At 43.0% G+C, this 16,993-nt stretch overlaps 1 protein-coding gene across 1 annotated transcript in view; it reads right to left on the reverse strand.

Moving 5' to 3' along the window:
- Positions 1 to 16,993, reverse strand: part of ctr9 (CTR9 homolog, Paf1/RNA polymerase II complex component) — a 37,996-nt gene that overhangs the window by 19,704 nt on the left and 1,299 nt on the right. Inside the window, 12 exon segments of the mRNA XM_055649347.1 lie at positions 764 to 947; positions 3,110 to 3,238; positions 4,070 to 4,159; positions 4,256 to 4,492; positions 5,442 to 5,549; positions 6,235 to 6,342; positions 7,651 to 7,799; positions 9,437 to 9,526; positions 10,579 to 10,651; positions 10,654 to 10,698; positions 14,228 to 14,467; positions 16,311 to 16,409. Coding sequence (XP_055505322.1) covers positions 764 to 947; positions 3,110 to 3,238; positions 4,070 to 4,159; positions 4,256 to 4,492; positions 5,442 to 5,549; positions 6,235 to 6,342; positions 7,651 to 7,799; positions 9,437 to 9,526; positions 10,579 to 10,651; positions 10,654 to 10,698; positions 14,228 to 14,467; positions 16,311 to 16,409 — 1,552 coding nt within the window.

Genomic DNA, 16,993 nt, shown 5'->3' on the forward strand with positions numbered 1-16,993 from the left:
CTGTATCATCCTTTCAAGGAACTGTTTGAAGTATCTGAATTTTAATCAACACTCCCATATAATCAGCACAGCTAACAAATTGTTAATATAGAAAACAGGAGCTGGAGTCATTCAGCCCCTAAAGCCTCCATTGTTCAGTTATTTCAACTGCTGCGTAATGCATTAGCACAACTAGTTTCAAAGAAAGGGGTTTGTAGAAATACAATTGCCACCACATCCCTATACACGTCACTAAACAGTTTCTCACTCTTACAATTAGCAATGAGAACGCCATGGCGGCGCAGTAGGAAACCGCCCGGCAAATGTTGCGGAGCCGACCAAGTGAGGACCTGGCGGTGGGCGGGTGAGGACAGGCCCGGAGATCGGCCAAGGACTGGGGCCGTGGGAGCGCTGGAGGTCAAAGAGGGACCGAGAACAAAGATGGACCCGGAGTGGGAGAGGAGAGGGGGGAAATTGAGAGAACGAAGAGGGACCATAATTAATACTTTTGTTACCTTGTCGATTCCCTATATGTGGCGACTTTGCATACTTGTACTTGTATATTGTATGCAAAACAAAGAATTTCACTGTACCTAGGTACATGTGACGATATAAAGTATTATTCATTCATTCATTGTTAAAAAACTACAAGCAAACTCGTATCATAGTCCAACAAACATAATTCCAAACTTATAGACCAGGCTTTACGCTTGACTTTGTAATCACCATCACTACTAAGTTCATGATTACCACACCAAAAGAACTGGGCTGAGAAATTACTTACAGTCCACATAATTTGGATGCTCTCTTAAAACATTCTTGTACAGTATTTCTGCTTCATGGTATTCACACAGGGCCTCATGGAGCCTGGCCAGGTTGTAGGAAGTGGTGACTGAGATTGCATTGTAATAGTGCTCATCGTGCTCTGCTTCAGCCTTTGCGCGTTCGAGTGAAGCCAAGAAATATTTCTGCCAAGAACAACCAAATTATTTTATTTGCAACCAGATGCATCAGGCCAAATAGGCTAGAGGATACTGTTATCCATCTCACAGAGCGTGTCAAAAATAACTACTTAAGTGTGAAATAAGGCACAGTGGACATGGTAGGCTGATCCAGAAGTTAAGGCATATGGGATACACAGTGACTGGGTAGATTGGATTCAAAATTGGCTTGATCATTGAAGACAGGGTGTTAGTGAAAGGGGAAGGGGTGGAGTTTCTGACTGTCTGTGTGACCAGTACTGTTTCAAAGCGATCAGTGCTGGGACCTCTGTTATTTACATAATCAGTGATAGTGAGAAAGGCTGTCAAAGGCTGATATGGCTGAACAAGATCAGTTGGAAATGTGTGCGGAGTACAAGGAGATGGTGTATAATCCAGACAAGTATAAGGTCTTGCACTCTGGGATGTTAAATGACATTGGGATATACAGAGGGATTTTGGAGTGCAAATTCATAGCTCCCTGAAAGTGGCAACAAGGTGGTGAAGGTGGCATGTGGATGCTGGCCATTAGTCAGGGCATTGAGTATAAGAATCAATGTCATACTGCAGCTTTATAAAACTTTGATTAGGCCGTAGTTGGAGTACTGTGTGCAGTTCTGGTCAGGCCATAGCGGGAAGGATGTGGAGGCTTTGGAGAGCGTGCAGAAGTAATTCAATAGGCTTATTGGTCCGGTAGGCGGCGCGGCTCTGGCCAGCAGCGGCCTCTGCAGCCTGTCCGCGTTTTTATTATTTTCTGTCTGTGTTTTAATGTAGTTTTTGTTATTTTTTGTTGGGGTGTGTGTGTGGGGGGGCGGGGGAAACTTTTTGAATCTCTCCCTGCACTGGAGACCCGACCTTTTCTCGTCGGGTCTCGGGTGTCGTTGAGGCCGCAACGAGGAGCGGCCTCCAACAGGAAGAGACCGGGGACTCAGGTGTCGACTCACCGTTGCCGTCGCGGAGCTGGCCGAGTCCGGAGCGGGTGGAGCGGTGGTGGAGCGCTGCTGCTGCGCTGCTGCTGCTGCTGCTGCTACTGCTACCGGAGAGTCGGAGGCTCCAACGACAGGTCTGTGGACGGCGGCACCAGGAGCCCACGGCTCCCTGGAGGGAGACCGCTTTTCGGGGCTTCTGCAACGGCGACTTCTCCCGCCCGAGTTGCGGGGTCGAAGAGCTCCTGGAGCGGGGCCTACATCACTGCCCCGCGCGGCTTGGAATGGCCGCGGACTCTGCCGGGGGCTCTAACAACAAGACCCGGTGTGCGACCTCGCACCACCCGGCGTGGCTTTAATGGCCGCGGGACAATCGCCATCGCCAGCCGGGGGCTATGACTTTGACTCTGACATCGGGGGGGAGAGAGTGCAGTGGAGAGATAAGTTTATTTGCCCTTCCATCACAGCTATGTGATGGATGTTTATGTTAAATGTAATTATGTTGTGTCTGGGGTCTATTTGTGTGTAATGTATGGCTGCAGAAACGGCATTTCGTTTGGACCTCCAGGGGTCCAAATGACAATTAAATTGACTCTTGACTCTTGACTCTCTTGACTCTTAGGGCTATTAGCATAAAGAAAGGTTGAACAAGCTTAGATTGCTTTCTTTGGAACTTCAGAGGCTGAGGGGCAGTCTTATAGACGTATACAAATTATGAGCTAGCAGGTAGCGTAGATAGTCAAAACATTTTTCCAGGGTGAAAATGTCAAATAATCTCAGGAATAGCTTTAAGGACTGATGGGAAAATTCAAATGAGATTTGTAACGCCCTGAACACAGTCAGGGGAGTGGTAGAAGCAGATAGCAAGATCTATGAGGCATTTAGATTGCCATGGACAGGCACGGAATAAAGGCATACAAATCACCTGCAGGCAGATAGGATCAGTTTAAATTGGTATCATGGTTGGCACAAACATTGTGGGCCGAAGGGCTGTTTCGTATTATCTGCCATTGTACGTTTGCCTAATTCTTGGGGCAGGCATGAAAAAGAAACCCACCGAGAGTAAGATCACCAATGGAACAACAGGAAGAGGATGAAGTAGAAGAAAATAACTTGGAAATCAGCAATGAAGGTGGAATTCTACATTATAATTCATTGCCAAAAGTTACTGTCTCACGAGAAAGATGGAAATCTGCTGGTTTAAATGCCCCAAGAGAACTTTACCTTGGCTTCTCCCAGATTTCCCAATCGGAAATGAAGTGCCCCGACATTGTTGAGGATCTCAGGGGGGACATCAGCTTGCACTTTCTCCTGAAGGATACGTGTAGCTGTACCATAGGCTGAGAGTGCACCCTATAAACAGAATTCAACCACATTAATACCACCAAGTATCAGGTAAAGCCCACGAGGTTAAACTCGGGAATATGGAATGAGCTATCAGAATAAATTATAGAAGCTGATACAATTATGACTTTTAAAAAACATTTACACAGAAATATGGACAGGAGGGTTTTTGCTGGACATGGGCCAAATGTAGGCAAATAGTTTAATCCGTCAACATGGTTGGCATGGACAAAGTGGGCCGAAGGGCATGTTTCTGTGATGTACAGCTTTATGATTCCAGGAGGTTCATAACTCAAGTCATGCCATATAGGTGTGCCATATTCTATAGTTTCCGTGTCTTTGATCGTTAGCTAAGCACTGAACTGTACAACTGCAATTATTTTTCTTTTGCATTTACAAATCTTTTTGACCCATAATTTATTCCTTTATATCCCTCTAATTTTCTTGTCCTGCATTACTAATATTCCACCTTATTTTGCAACTTCCTATATGATCTTACCTCATCCCCACCCCATTTTCCCCAGCCTCTGCATGTGATTAAGAACTTTATCTCTAACATGCAAATTAGACGAAAGGATAATGGCTGGAAAGATTAACTGTTCTTATACCAGGTGGTGACTCCGCTGATGAGTATAATCAACATTTTCTGGAGACACAAGAAACTGTACATGCTGGAATCTTGAGCAAAATAAAATGCTGGCCAGACAGCATATGTGGAGGGAACGGACAATGCTTTGTATCAGGACCCTTCATCCGGCTGAAGAAGGGTAACGATTGGAAACGTTTGTTCATAAGCATTTTCTATACTTATTTCATAATTTAGAATTATTGCCTTCATACCTGAATATCTGACTGTTCGAGGATTTGAGCCAATTCAATCCAGGCCTCTACATCATCTGGGTATTGTTCAGTCACTTTTTTTAAATGACCCTTAAAAATAAGATGAAACCATTTTTAGTGTTTGACGTCATAAAAAGACACAAATTTATTGTCAAGTTGGGAAAGTAAATTCGAAAAGTAGTGTACCTTTGCAACTTCCCTCTTCTCCTGTTCCTCTGAAGTGGCATAGAGTGAACCTAGAATTTTCATAGTTTCATAATTGTTGGGATAGGCTTTTAGAACTTTCTCAAAGCATTGTGCAGCATTCTCCTTGTCCCCTCGATAAATGTACATTTGTCCAAGGCCAAAGAAGGGCAGAACAAACGTGATAGAAGCAAACTGGGTAGCTTGATAGTAGTATTGGAAAGCCTGATCATAATCACCCTATAGAACAAGCACATCTGTAGAATTAGTTATAGCTATATCTCAAGATTATATTAGCATTCCATTTACACAATTAGCAATACTGGTACGACACAGAATGCCCAATTAATTACAACACTTGGTCTGGACTGAGTCCTAACTCAGTTACATACACCCTATACTTAAAAAAAAAAAATCCACTGAGGCAGTGTTTTGCTGGGCTGAGAATCTATTGTGAACATTTGCCCTCCACAACAATGAACAAGCAAATTCTTCACTGAAGCTCTGAGAACCTGCAAAGCTGCCCAGGAGGTCTAAAGTTAGAATTGCATGCGACTGTGGGCCATTTCTAGGAACTGGCAGCACTTGGCGCATGTGTGGCTACATCGTCAAATTCTAGGTATTCCTCATCATCTCCGGTTGGTTGTGATTGAAGTTGCTGCTTCCCTGTCTCTTTGTTTGGTTGCACAATTCCCTGAAGATTTCTTTGAAAGGCAGATGATGGGTTTGGTTGAGAGAGAATAAGATGCAAGGGAATGCGTCCAATAAGATTGCTTCAGAATAGTTATGATGAGCCAATTTGCCTTCTTCTATGTTATTGTATGTATAAGTACAGGTTACATAGAAAATAGGTGCAGGAGTAGGCGAATCGGCCGTTCGAGCCTGCACCGCCATTCAATATGATCATGGCTGATCATTCAACTCAGTATCCTGTACCAGCCTTCTCTCCATACCCCCTGATCCCTTTAGCCACAAGGGCCACATCTAACTCCCTCTTAAATATAGCCAATGAACTGGCCTCAACTACCTTCTGTGGCAGAGAATTCCAGAGAGGTTAGCTATGATTTAACTGAAATGTCTTGTCTTGCTCCTACACAATAATACCCAGCCTACAAAAATTGATTTGCAATGTCTCAGGCGCTATAACATAGAAGACACAAGCATGAATGAAAGGTTTGCATTAACTCACCTGCACATGGAAGGACCTAGCTAACTGGTAACAACTCTCAGCTTGCATAGCCTCCACCTCAGTGTTATGGAAGGCATGAAGAGCCAGATGCTGTACTTTGCTGTAATCCTAAAAACAAAATTAGAGTGATATCAAGGAACCAAACACCACTACTGTACTATCAAAACAAAATTGCTTATGTGAAACTACAACAACTGATGACATTATTTATTTTTACATGTTGCTTCACTTGGATTGAATTTCAGGAGGGAAAAAGATGGAAGAGTTTTTAATTTTCAGTTAAATTGCCAAAGTATATTGGGACCAGCAATTGGAGACATATGTGATCAACAGCAGGAAGTTGGATTTAAAGTTCAATTTGGTTCTTGACAAGAGGAGGATGACTGGGGGAGTCTGAGAAATGGGAGAGCACCAAGGTTTAAGTGCAATCCCAAAACAGTTAAATTCTTACTTGCTGCAGCTTAACAGGCCCATAAAAGCAACGATACCCTGATAACATATGATAAAAAGTACAATAAATTAATAACTGCAATACTAGGTAACCATAGTAATGCAAAAACAAATACTGTAGTGCAATCAAAGGCACAGAACATAGTGGCTGAGCCAGTTAGGGACTATTACAGCCATCCAAAAGGTTTGTGCCAATTTTACTTGCATGAGATTTTTTCATTTTCAAATTTTCAAACTCTGCTGTTGGGCTTAGAACAATTCAACGAATTGCTTGAGTGGGCCCTTGTGTCATGCTAATTATATCACCACTGAAAAACTGGATTCATTACTGCATGAATTATACCTTTTTGAAGAAGAAGTGGTTGGCCAGATGATTTAATACCATTGGGTTGCTGGGATCAATTGTGTACGCTCTTGAAAGCAGCTGCACACCATTTTTGATGGAATCCGCCTAGAAAAACAGGAAAGATTGGATCAGTTTGCAGTTTATTCAACAATCACTGTCACATGTTCACAAACAAAACAAAATCCACAATGCGACTGAAGGATGCAGACAATTTTCTTGAAGTGGAAGCTATAGTCAAATTAGCTTCTCTCTCTCTCTCTCTCTCTCTGTGGAGCTGACTGGAACTGTCCATCATAAGCACTCTTAATCTGCTCTCTCCACAAGCTGTTTAATTATTTCTTCATACCCAGTTTCCTAATAATATATGCCACAACAAAACCACTTTGATTGAGAAACTGTAGACACAAGGAACTGCAAATGCTGGTTTGCAGAAAACGACAAAGTGCAGGAGCAACTCAGTGTTTCAATGGTCGAAACCCTTCTTCAGACGAAGGTCGAAACCCTTCTTCAGATTGATTTTAGTAGTGGGAGGAATGCTGGAAGAGAGGTAGTGCCATACAAAATCAAGCAAGTGATAGGTGGAGAAACAAGAAACCTCAAACCACCCCCTCCCTGGGCACTTTCCCCTACAACCGCAGAAGATGTCATATCTATTCCTACACCTCCTCCATCACATCCTTCCAGGGACCCCAGCATCCCTTTCAGGTGAGACAGAGGTTCATATTTAACTACATCTACTACATTTGGTGCTTCTGATGTCTGTCACCTACTTTATTTTGGAGAGTCCAAGCGTGACTGTTATAAATTCCACTGATAAGACGACTGATGGCTTAAGAGCACCCGCTGTTCCTTCCCACATAAATAGCATCTTCTGTCGACCTACTGTTGGAAATTTGTGAGTTCTGTGTTTGTGTCGAAGGTCTGCAGATGTGCTCCCGATTAATTGGTTCCCCCACAAAGCAATCGCACCCGTCAGATGAGGGCAGCAGGAGCCCGAGAACATTGTCCCCTTGCCGGTTTCTCTACAAGTCATATTGCATCCTGATATTGCCATTTCTTCATTGTCAGAATCTTTAAATTGCAATGCGTCCAACTTTAAAGAGCTTTTTTGGGTTGAACTGAGTCAACAGGTCATAAATCCAGGAATTCACTGACCCAAAAGCTCCATAGAAGCACTTTCAACATTGTCTGCAGTGATTTAAGGCAGCACCACCATTACTTTAAGGGGTGAATAATAATATAACTCGTGATTGCAATACCGTGAAGGAGTTAAAAGAAAATATTTACAGTTGCCCCCATTTTAAATTTGCAATCAATGTAACTACAGTTAAGAGATGAGTCCCTACATCTGTTCTGCAACAGCTCTATTCCATTTGCGACAGAAAAGCATAGTAACTCAGACAAGAAACTCACCTCCTTATTATTCAGCTCCAGGACAGCAAGCCCCACAAGTGCCCCCACACATTTGGGATTGAGGTCGAGAGCCCTACCAAAGGCTAACCGAGCTTTCTCCAGCTTGCTCAGCTTCACAAAGCAATGGCCCATACCTAACCGCACCTCGGCTGTGGAAACAAGGAACAGGAGCGGCAATCTAGTAAATCTAATCGCAAGAAACACTGCTCATTTTTCCGAGAGGAACAATCAGTAAAATAATATTCCCACTAATATTATTAGTCAGAATTGTCGCACCAATCATTCAAATAACAAGCAAAAGGAGTTCCCTATTTTATTTAGTGCAGTGGAAAGAAAACAACAATAAAAGCTTGAGTAAATAATAGTTTTTAAAGAATAAAAATATGTTTTAGGAACAAGCTTCTTCTGAGACAGACAGCCTCTTCTTTGTGATAAAACCCAATCATTAATGAGTTTATTGAAATATTTGCTATCAAGAGAAATTTAACTCTATTGCCACTCCTAATAACTTAAAGAAAGCACTTATCCAAGAATGTTTTGGCGAGCTTGAACAGTCACCCCTCTGTGCCATTGTGTGGTACTGTGTACCATATATAAAATGCATTGCAGTTACTCACTAAGGCTATTATTATAGCAACTCACAACCCATGTATTCCAGCACAAAAGCCAAAGACAGCAGGCAAAGCTGTCAAGTTCTCCTCTCCTTCGGAGTATCTTGGCCCACAGTAGCCACAAAACATAGCTTGAGCACTTTACCAGTTAAAATTTCCAAATAACATTTAACGATTGTGTTTTTCCCAATCCATGCTTGCCTCACTCCACACTCTTTAAAATCCCATGTTGTCCAATCTATTCTTCCTTCAACTCTTAATATCCCAACAGGGCTATCGTGTTAGGAGCCCTGCTGGGACTCCATTGCCATCTTTGGAATTCTGATTCCTGCAGCCATCCAATGTCATCACAGGAAATCTGTTTTCCCTGCTGCCTCTTTGGAAATAAGTCCCATTCCTGCCCACTCGAGGACCCCACCCCCTCTCCTATTATATGCATATAAAGGAGACATCTACACAAGTGTGACTGCCGCACACTTCAATAACCCCTGACAATTGCGATGCACTGAATTTGAGTTCTTGGAAAGTGTGGCTATATCAGAAGTTGCAGTAAGAAGGACTATTAAAGAGCAGTTTCAAATAAAACAACCTTTGGGGGCCGAGTTATTCTGAGAGGTTGGGCAGGCTAGGACTTTATTTCTTGGAGCGTAGGACGCTGACAGGTGATGTAATAGAGGTGTATAAAATCATGAGAGGAATAGATTGGGCACAATCTTTTACCCAGGGCAGGGGACAAAAACAAGAGGACATATGTTTAAGTCATGAGGAACAAGAAATAATATGAGTCCGAGGGGCAACGTTTTCCACACAGAGGATGGTGAGTGTATGGAATCAGGTGATAGAAGGAGGTAGTAGAGGCAGGTACTCTAACATAATTTAAAAGACACTTAGACAGGCACAAGGACAGGAAAGGTTTAGAGGGCTATAGGCCGATCACAGGCAAATAAATCCAGCTTAGATGGGTCATCATGGTTGGCGTGGACAAGTTGGGTGGAAAAGCATATTTCCACGCTGAATGACTATGAATCTGAACTCTATTAAACTGCAACATAAATCTAGCATTATTGGTGTCATCGCAAGTATCTTTATAAGAGGAATCAGGTTGGGTTGATGCAGCTGTTAAAGTTTTGACTGCTGACTGGACCCGTGTTGGAGTAACTAGAGCCATTCCTTACCTGGACATCCAGGATTAGTCCGAAGAGCCTTCTTATAATAAGCCAGAGCACCTCTGTAATCTTTCTTATTGAAGGAGATACAAGCTTTACCTGCAGATAGGGAATAAAAGACAACTGGTTACATGCTATTGGGATATTTAAACTGACAGTGTACAAATTGCAAGTCGTGGGATGCTTGGGTCAGGAGTCTGTGTTCAAGCCAATTAACTTGTACCAACTCAGTCCTGTGGTCATTCATTAGCTGTTTTTAATCATGGGCTGAGATTCAAGAAAAATCACTTTTAACATCATTGCAGGATAAATTCTGAATCTGATAAATCATGTATCACAACGGCACTACCTCCTAGTACCAGTCTCCTGGTTCAAATGATAACACTAGATTCTTGACACATAAGATTGAGGATTCAAGTCCCTTTCTGGATACTTGAGCACACAACCCATATTTATATTTGTCTGCCAGCACTGAGGGAGGGCTTCACTTTTGGAAGTTTATTTTCAGAGGTGGTGTTAAACTGAGACACGTATGCCTTCTCTGGCAGATATAAATGACGTAACACTTAAAAGAGCAAGGGAATTTCCTCTATATTATGACAACATTTAGGCCTCAATTACACATAAAACATATACTAAGAAAGTTGCTGAAGGAACTCAGTGGGTCAGGCAGCATCTGTGGAGGGAATAGGCAATTTTCGTCAAAACCCTTCATCTGAATGCCCATTTCCCTTCACATGCTGCCTGGAATTCCACCAGCAGCCCTCCACTTTTACTCCAGATTTCAGCATCTGTAATCTTGTGTGCCGACATAAAGCAGACAGTTGATTGCAATTTGTGGGAGCCTGCTGTATGCCAATTCCTTCATTACGACAATGATGGTACATTGAAAGTACATCACTGATTTTGGGACACCAACATCGTAAGATAGAATGATTGTAGCCGCTTGAGGTACTTTCAGATTAGTAGGACCGTGGGAAATAGGTTTCATTTATCATTCACACGGCTGTAAATTTGGATATCCGCTTTGATTTAATTGCTCAATGGCCATTGTAAATTCTTTATAGATAATGCAGAGGAAGAAGAATCTGCCTCTTCTCCCAATCAGAGCCAAGAACCTGTTGCATACTTTGCCTTCAGACAATTCTTACCCAGGAGTGCGGGGATGTTACTCGGCGACTGATTGAGCACAAAATTGAACTGCGCCTCAGCTTGGTCCATTTTTTATCTCCCTCCAGCAGACAGAAGCATGCTCTCCCCAGCAAGTGGTTCTACAGATAAGAGAGTACATTAGGCAAAAACACCTTTCAACATAAATTATTTACATAGAATTCACAGCACAGAAACAGGCCTTTCAGCAGGTAGACTCTGATGTTTGTTTCACAAGTCCTGCTTCATCTCACCTTATCAGCGTTTCCTTAAAAAAGTTTTCCCTTCCTGTACCACATCCTCCTTCAAATAACATCGGGCATCAGCTTCAAAACCAACGAGATATTGATGTTATCACACAAGACGCAGATTCAATCTATCCCATCTTTCAAATGCTGCATTGTTTGATGGAGATTATTCATACAGAGGGGTGTCTGAAACATTCATTTTATGAAGTGCTGCTCAGAGGCAAACATTGCCAGATGTAATCTGTCTCAATTTCTCAGTCAAGGTCACTTCGAATGAGGTGTGGAGGGGTGTTCATTTGTCTTAGCAAAATAGTGCAGGACCACATCAAGATGTTCCAAACATCAACTCACTCCAAGTCTTCCCCAGTTCACCTCTTCTCCTACTGCGGCTAGGATTGGTTCTGTCTCTTCCAGGAACTCCATGACTTCACACACAAATGATTTGCAACTCTTAAGACACTTCAGGAGCGGAGTTACCAATTAACAGTGCAAAGAGCTTTCATCACATTTTGCCTTCATTTCCAGTAGAAGGGTTGAGGTCAACTACTTTACGTCACTTGGTTTGATGTCCAAGAATGCAGGAGGTACATCTGAACGTTCATGCTGTGCAACTAGTGGTGGGCGGCGCGACTCTTGTCAGCAGCGGCCTCTGCAGCCCGTCCGCGTTTTATTATTTTCTGTCTATGTTTTTATGTAGTTTTTGTTATTTTTTGTTGGGGTGTGTGTGTGGGGGTGGGGTGGGAGGGAGGGGGAAACTTTTAAATCTCTCCCTGCACGGGAGACCCGACCTTTTCTCGTCGGGTCTACGTTATCGTTGGGGCTGCAATGAGGAGCGGCCTCCAACAGGAAGAGACCGGGGACTCTGGTGCCGACGACTCACCTCACCGTCGCGGAGCTGGCCGAGTCCGGAGCGGGTGGAGCGGTGGAGGAGCGCTGCTGCTGCTGCGGCCCGACCGGAGAGTCGGAGGCTTCAACTGCAGGTCTGCGGACGGCGGCACCGGGAGCCCGCGGGTCCCTGGAGGGAGACCGCTTTCAGGGCTCTCGCAACGGCGACTTCTCCCGCCCGAGTTGCGGGGTCGAAGAGCTCCTGGAGCTGGGCCTAACATCACCGCCCCGCGCGGCTTGGAATGGCCGCGGGACTCTGCGAGCGCACGCCGGGGGCTCTAACACCAAGACCCGGTGTGCGACCTCGCACCACCCGGCGTGGCTTTAATGGCTGCGGGACAATTGCCATCGCCAGCCGGGGGCTTTGACTTTGACATCGGGGTGGGGTGGGGGGGGAGAGTGCAGTGGAGAGATAAGTTTATTTGGCCTTCCATCGCAGCGATGTGATGGATGTTTATGTAAATTATGTTGTGTCTTGGGTCTATTTGTTTGTAATGTATGGCTGCAGAAACGGCATTTCGTTTGGACCTCAAGGGGTCCAAATGACAATTAAATGTATCTTGTATCTTGTAGTTACGAGACTCAGTGACCATTGAGAATTACCTCAGGTTTGTTAGTGAGTCACCCTCTGGATCATCATAGCAAGTGTGATTATTCTGAGTCAATTGAAAACAGCAGTCCATGTTATCCTGGTTAGACATTCTATGGCCGCTGCCTATGCATGAACATTACCACTGATATTCCCGATGTGAGATTTATAGGCAAGTGAAGTTTCTAATGTAACAATACATGTTCGTGCCTAATCATGAAGTAATGCTTACTTTGCCACTCCAACATTCACCATGCTTTTAGCCCAATAATTAAAAATCTATTGATTTATTATTACTCTACTGGAGATTTCATTTGTGGAGAGTTACCTCTTATATGCATCCCTGCTATTCACCTCAACAATCCCTGTTTATACATTATTTCCTGAATTTAGAAATGTCATGTCACCATCAACTGTTGGAAAGGGTGCGAGAAGATTAACGAGGATGTTGCCAGGACTTGACCGTCTGAGCTATAGGGTTGAACAGGCTGGGACTATTCTTTAGAGCACAGGAGGATGAGGGGTGATCTTATAGAGGTTTATAAAATCATGAGAGAAATAGATACGGGTAGGTGCACAGAGTCTCTTGCCCAAAATAGGATAATTGAGAAACAGAGGACATATGTTTAAGGTGAAGGGGGAAATATTTAATAGGAAGGGTGGTGGATGTATGGAACGAGGTGGCACAGGAGGTAATTGATGCCGGGACTATCACAATGTTTAAGGACAAAAATGAGACTGGTCCATTGATAGGATAGTTACAGAGGAATATGAGCCAAGCGCAGGCAGATAGGAATAGTTTAAATGGGACATGTTGGTCAGTGTGGGCAAGTTGGGCCGAAGTGTCTGTTTCCATACTATATGACTGATTTATTGCAGCCTTGGGACTTAGGGAACTGACGCGGAGTCGAGGGACTCATTGAAGTAAAAATGTAATAGGGTTTATTAGTTTATTATTTATTCTTTGTGATGATATGCTGTTCTAATGTGGTGTTTTTGCGCCTAATGTTTTTAGTGAATATTATTTTAATAATGTGTTTGATTTTTAACTTGTTCATTTTATGTTTTAATTATTAGTTTATGTAATTGGAAGTTGATTGGTCACAAAATTAAAAACAAAACAGCGGGGATAATAGACAATAGACCAAAGGTGCAGGAGTAGGCCATTCAGCCCTTCAAGCCAGCATCGCCATTCAATGTGATCATAGCTGATCATCCACAATCAGTACCCCGTTCCTGCCTTCTCCCCATATCCCCTGACTCCCCTATCTTTAAGAGCCCTATCTAGCTCTCTCTTGAAAGTCTCCAGAGAACCGGCCTTCACCGCCCTTTGAGGCAGAGAATTCCTCAGACTCACAACTCTGTGTGTGAAAAAGTGTTTCCTCATCTCTGTTCTAAATGGCTTACCCCATATTCTTAAACTGTGGCCCTGGTTCTGGACTCCCCCAACATCGGGAACACGTTTCCTGCCTCTAGCATGTTTAATAGATTATTGGAAAAAATAATTGATAAAATGTTTTTAATTGATAACACGCATGGTACCTTTTTGTCAACATAAAAAGCACTGGGTATCATAACTACAGTGACATGAATGATGCTCCTTTATGCAGTAACATTTCAAACTATTCTGATTGGCTTTAATGTTGTAGGATCAATTCAAGGAAAAGCTTTACTCCAGTTCTGGCGAAGATGTCAGTTGTGCAACAGGTATTCCATAGTTTCACCTCCCTGTACTTTGTGATGATCTTCCCCATGGCTTACCACACTGTGGCCTTGCTATACAACATCATCAATGCCCAAGTGTGTCTCAAGCCTCCCTGAACTATTACATGTCATACTCTTTCACTGCGCTAATCTGCATCTCCCTACATTCATTTCAACCATACAACACCACACTACCGCTCACACTCATGACAGCTGTGCCCGTACCTGGTCGTACATGATGATTTTGTCAGCCATGGTGTACAGCAGGGTAGCCTGCGTGATGAGCTCTTTCTTTGCATCTTTGTTCTTTTCTTTCCGTGCTTGCTGTACATAGTAAGCAGCCAGTGTGTCGAGACAGGTCATTTGGTCCTTCTCATGATCTCGGTAATCCAGGTTTCCATCGATACGAGCGGCCTCCAGAAGCTTGACAAAATCTTCCGTCTTTCCTTGCTTGAAGTACTCCAGCTTTAAGGTAGAAAGATTTTTAATTTGTGAAAGAACAAAAAATAGACAAACAAACCAGAACTTATAGAGACAGGAGATACAAAGAACTGCAGATGCTGGTTTACAAAATAAAGACGTAACATGCTGGATTAACTTAGCGGGTCAGGCAGCATCTCTGGAGAACATGGAGAAGCGACATTTTGGGTTGGAACCCTTCTTCAGAGTTCCTGACCCAAAGCGACACTTCTTCATGTTCGCCAGAGATGCTATCTGATGCATAAAGAATGTATAGATCCAGATGTAATAACCATGGACTGGATAAACAGATTAAGTCTCTGCTATTTGTCCCATTTCTGTCAGCCAATCACAACCCCAAGGTACCAGCTCATCGGTTTTTTTTTCACTGTTATTTTTGCAAAGTCTCATCCCAGGTGCCTTCTGGAAATGTATACAAATTACATCAACAGCTCCTGCCACATCTTAAAATGTGAATGAGTGACAGGAACTGTAAGCAAAAGGTCTGGACAGATGATTAAGAGATACAAGCTTGGGCATTGAAATTCAATTCATTGAATTGCTACTGGGATGAAAATGATGAAGGTAAAAACACTAATTATAGCAGCAAAGTCCACTGATGTTTACTCTCGAAAAATATCAGCGGGCATTACCCGGTCGGGCTTGTCTGCAACTTCAGACATACAGTAATGTGATTGACTTTTAGCTGCCTTCTGAAATGACCTGAATGCCTCTCAATTCAAGAGTTACTAGCGATTGGCAATAAAAGTAGACCTCATAATTTACTCTTCTTTTCTGAAAATGCTATTCTTCTGTTGAGACTTAACAATACAGTTATAAAAGTACACTATAACTACCTTGGTTTGTATTCTGCGGAATTCACGATTTTAAATAAAACCTTCTCACCTTTGAGTTATAGACATGTGCAACACAGAAACCGGCCCTTTGGCTCACCTAGTACATGCTGACCAAACTAGCATACTGGGCTAATCCCATTTGCCTGCATTTGGCCCATGGCTCTCTCAACCTTATCTATGATCTACACAAATGTATTTTTGAAGTTATAATTGTATCCAGTTCTCAACCTCATTCGCTTCAAATAGACTCGCACCCGAGTGAAAATGTTGCCCCAGATCCTTCTTAAATTTTTCCCACAAAGCCTTCTAGTTTTTAAATCTTCTACCCTGGTGAAAAAGACTGAGCGTTCATTTTATCCACCTCCCTCGTGATCACGTACACCTCAATAAGGTCACCTCTCAGCTTCCTACGCTCCAAAAATAAAGTCTCAGCTTCTCTAGCTTCTCTCTATAACTCAAGCCCCACAGGTCCAGGTAACATCCTGGTGAATCCCTTCTGCATCCTTTCCAACTTAATGCTATTCCTCCAATCGCTGGGCGACCAGAAATGCTTGCAATACTCCAAGTGTGGTCTCCACGTACAGCCACATTATGATGTCCTGACTTTTGTACTAAATACCATTCAAAATGTTACAGGCGCCAATTAACCTACAAATCTGTACGTCTTTGGAGCGTATGAGGAAACCAGAGCACCCGAAGAAAACTCACACGGTCACAGGGAGAACATACAAACTCCGTACTGACAGCACCCACAATCAGGATCAAACCTGGGTCTATGGTGCTAAGGCAGCAACTCTACGGCTGTGCCACTGTGTCGTCCCAGTCTTGGTTCGATTTCCATCACATTTTTGCTATTAGAATTACCTTTATTGTCATTCAGACCTTACGGTCCTCTAGTCTGACATTTCCACATTGGGAAAATGGTCCTGTTTACCTTATTTATGCCTCTCACAAGTTTATTAATTTTTGTCGGGAAAGAGTAAAATACATACCGCCAGGGCCATCCATATGTGAAGCTGGGTGTGCTCCTGCTTGAGGATACTGATGACTTCATCTCCCTCTGGTAACTGATCAAAGTCAAGCTCGATGACCTAAATATCACAATTAAGTGTAGGTTAGATACGAGGGGATTTCATTCAGCTGCCAAGCGTCAATCACCTCGGCACCGGGTCACGCCATCAAGAGAGATTTTGCAGAGATAAAACTTACGATTTTCTCTCCTGCATCTCACTTTGCTTTAACTGGAAGAAAAATGCAGGAAATCTGAAAAACTACATTGAAAGCTATGGTGCGGTTGTTACATAGAAAGGAAATAGACAAGTTTTGAACGTGCATATTTGAAGAATCTTTGAAGAGAAACCATGATAGATATACTAGAAAATCAGAGAATTACAGCATAATTGAAAGAAATGGACGAAAGCAATCATGCGTTGAAAAAAATCCATGAACATCATTATAGAACAGTACAGGAATAGGCCCTTCTTTCCACAATGTGCTAAACATGATGCTAAATTAAACAAATTTATTCTGCCTGCATTGATCCATATCGTTCCATTCCCTGCATATCCATGTGCCTATCTAAAAATCTTTTAAACACCACTATTGCACCTGTTTCAAACATCATCCCTGGCATTCCAGACATCCACCATTCAGTGTTTTAAAAAACTTGCCCTGC

This window comes from Leucoraja erinacea, chromosome 18 (genome assembly GCF_028641065.1).
Source record: "Leucoraja erinacea ecotype New England chromosome 18, Leri_hhj_1, whole genome shotgun sequence".
In the NCBI taxonomy this organism is placed as follows: domain Eukaryota; kingdom Metazoa; phylum Chordata; class Chondrichthyes; order Rajiformes; family Rajidae; genus Leucoraja; species Leucoraja erinaceus.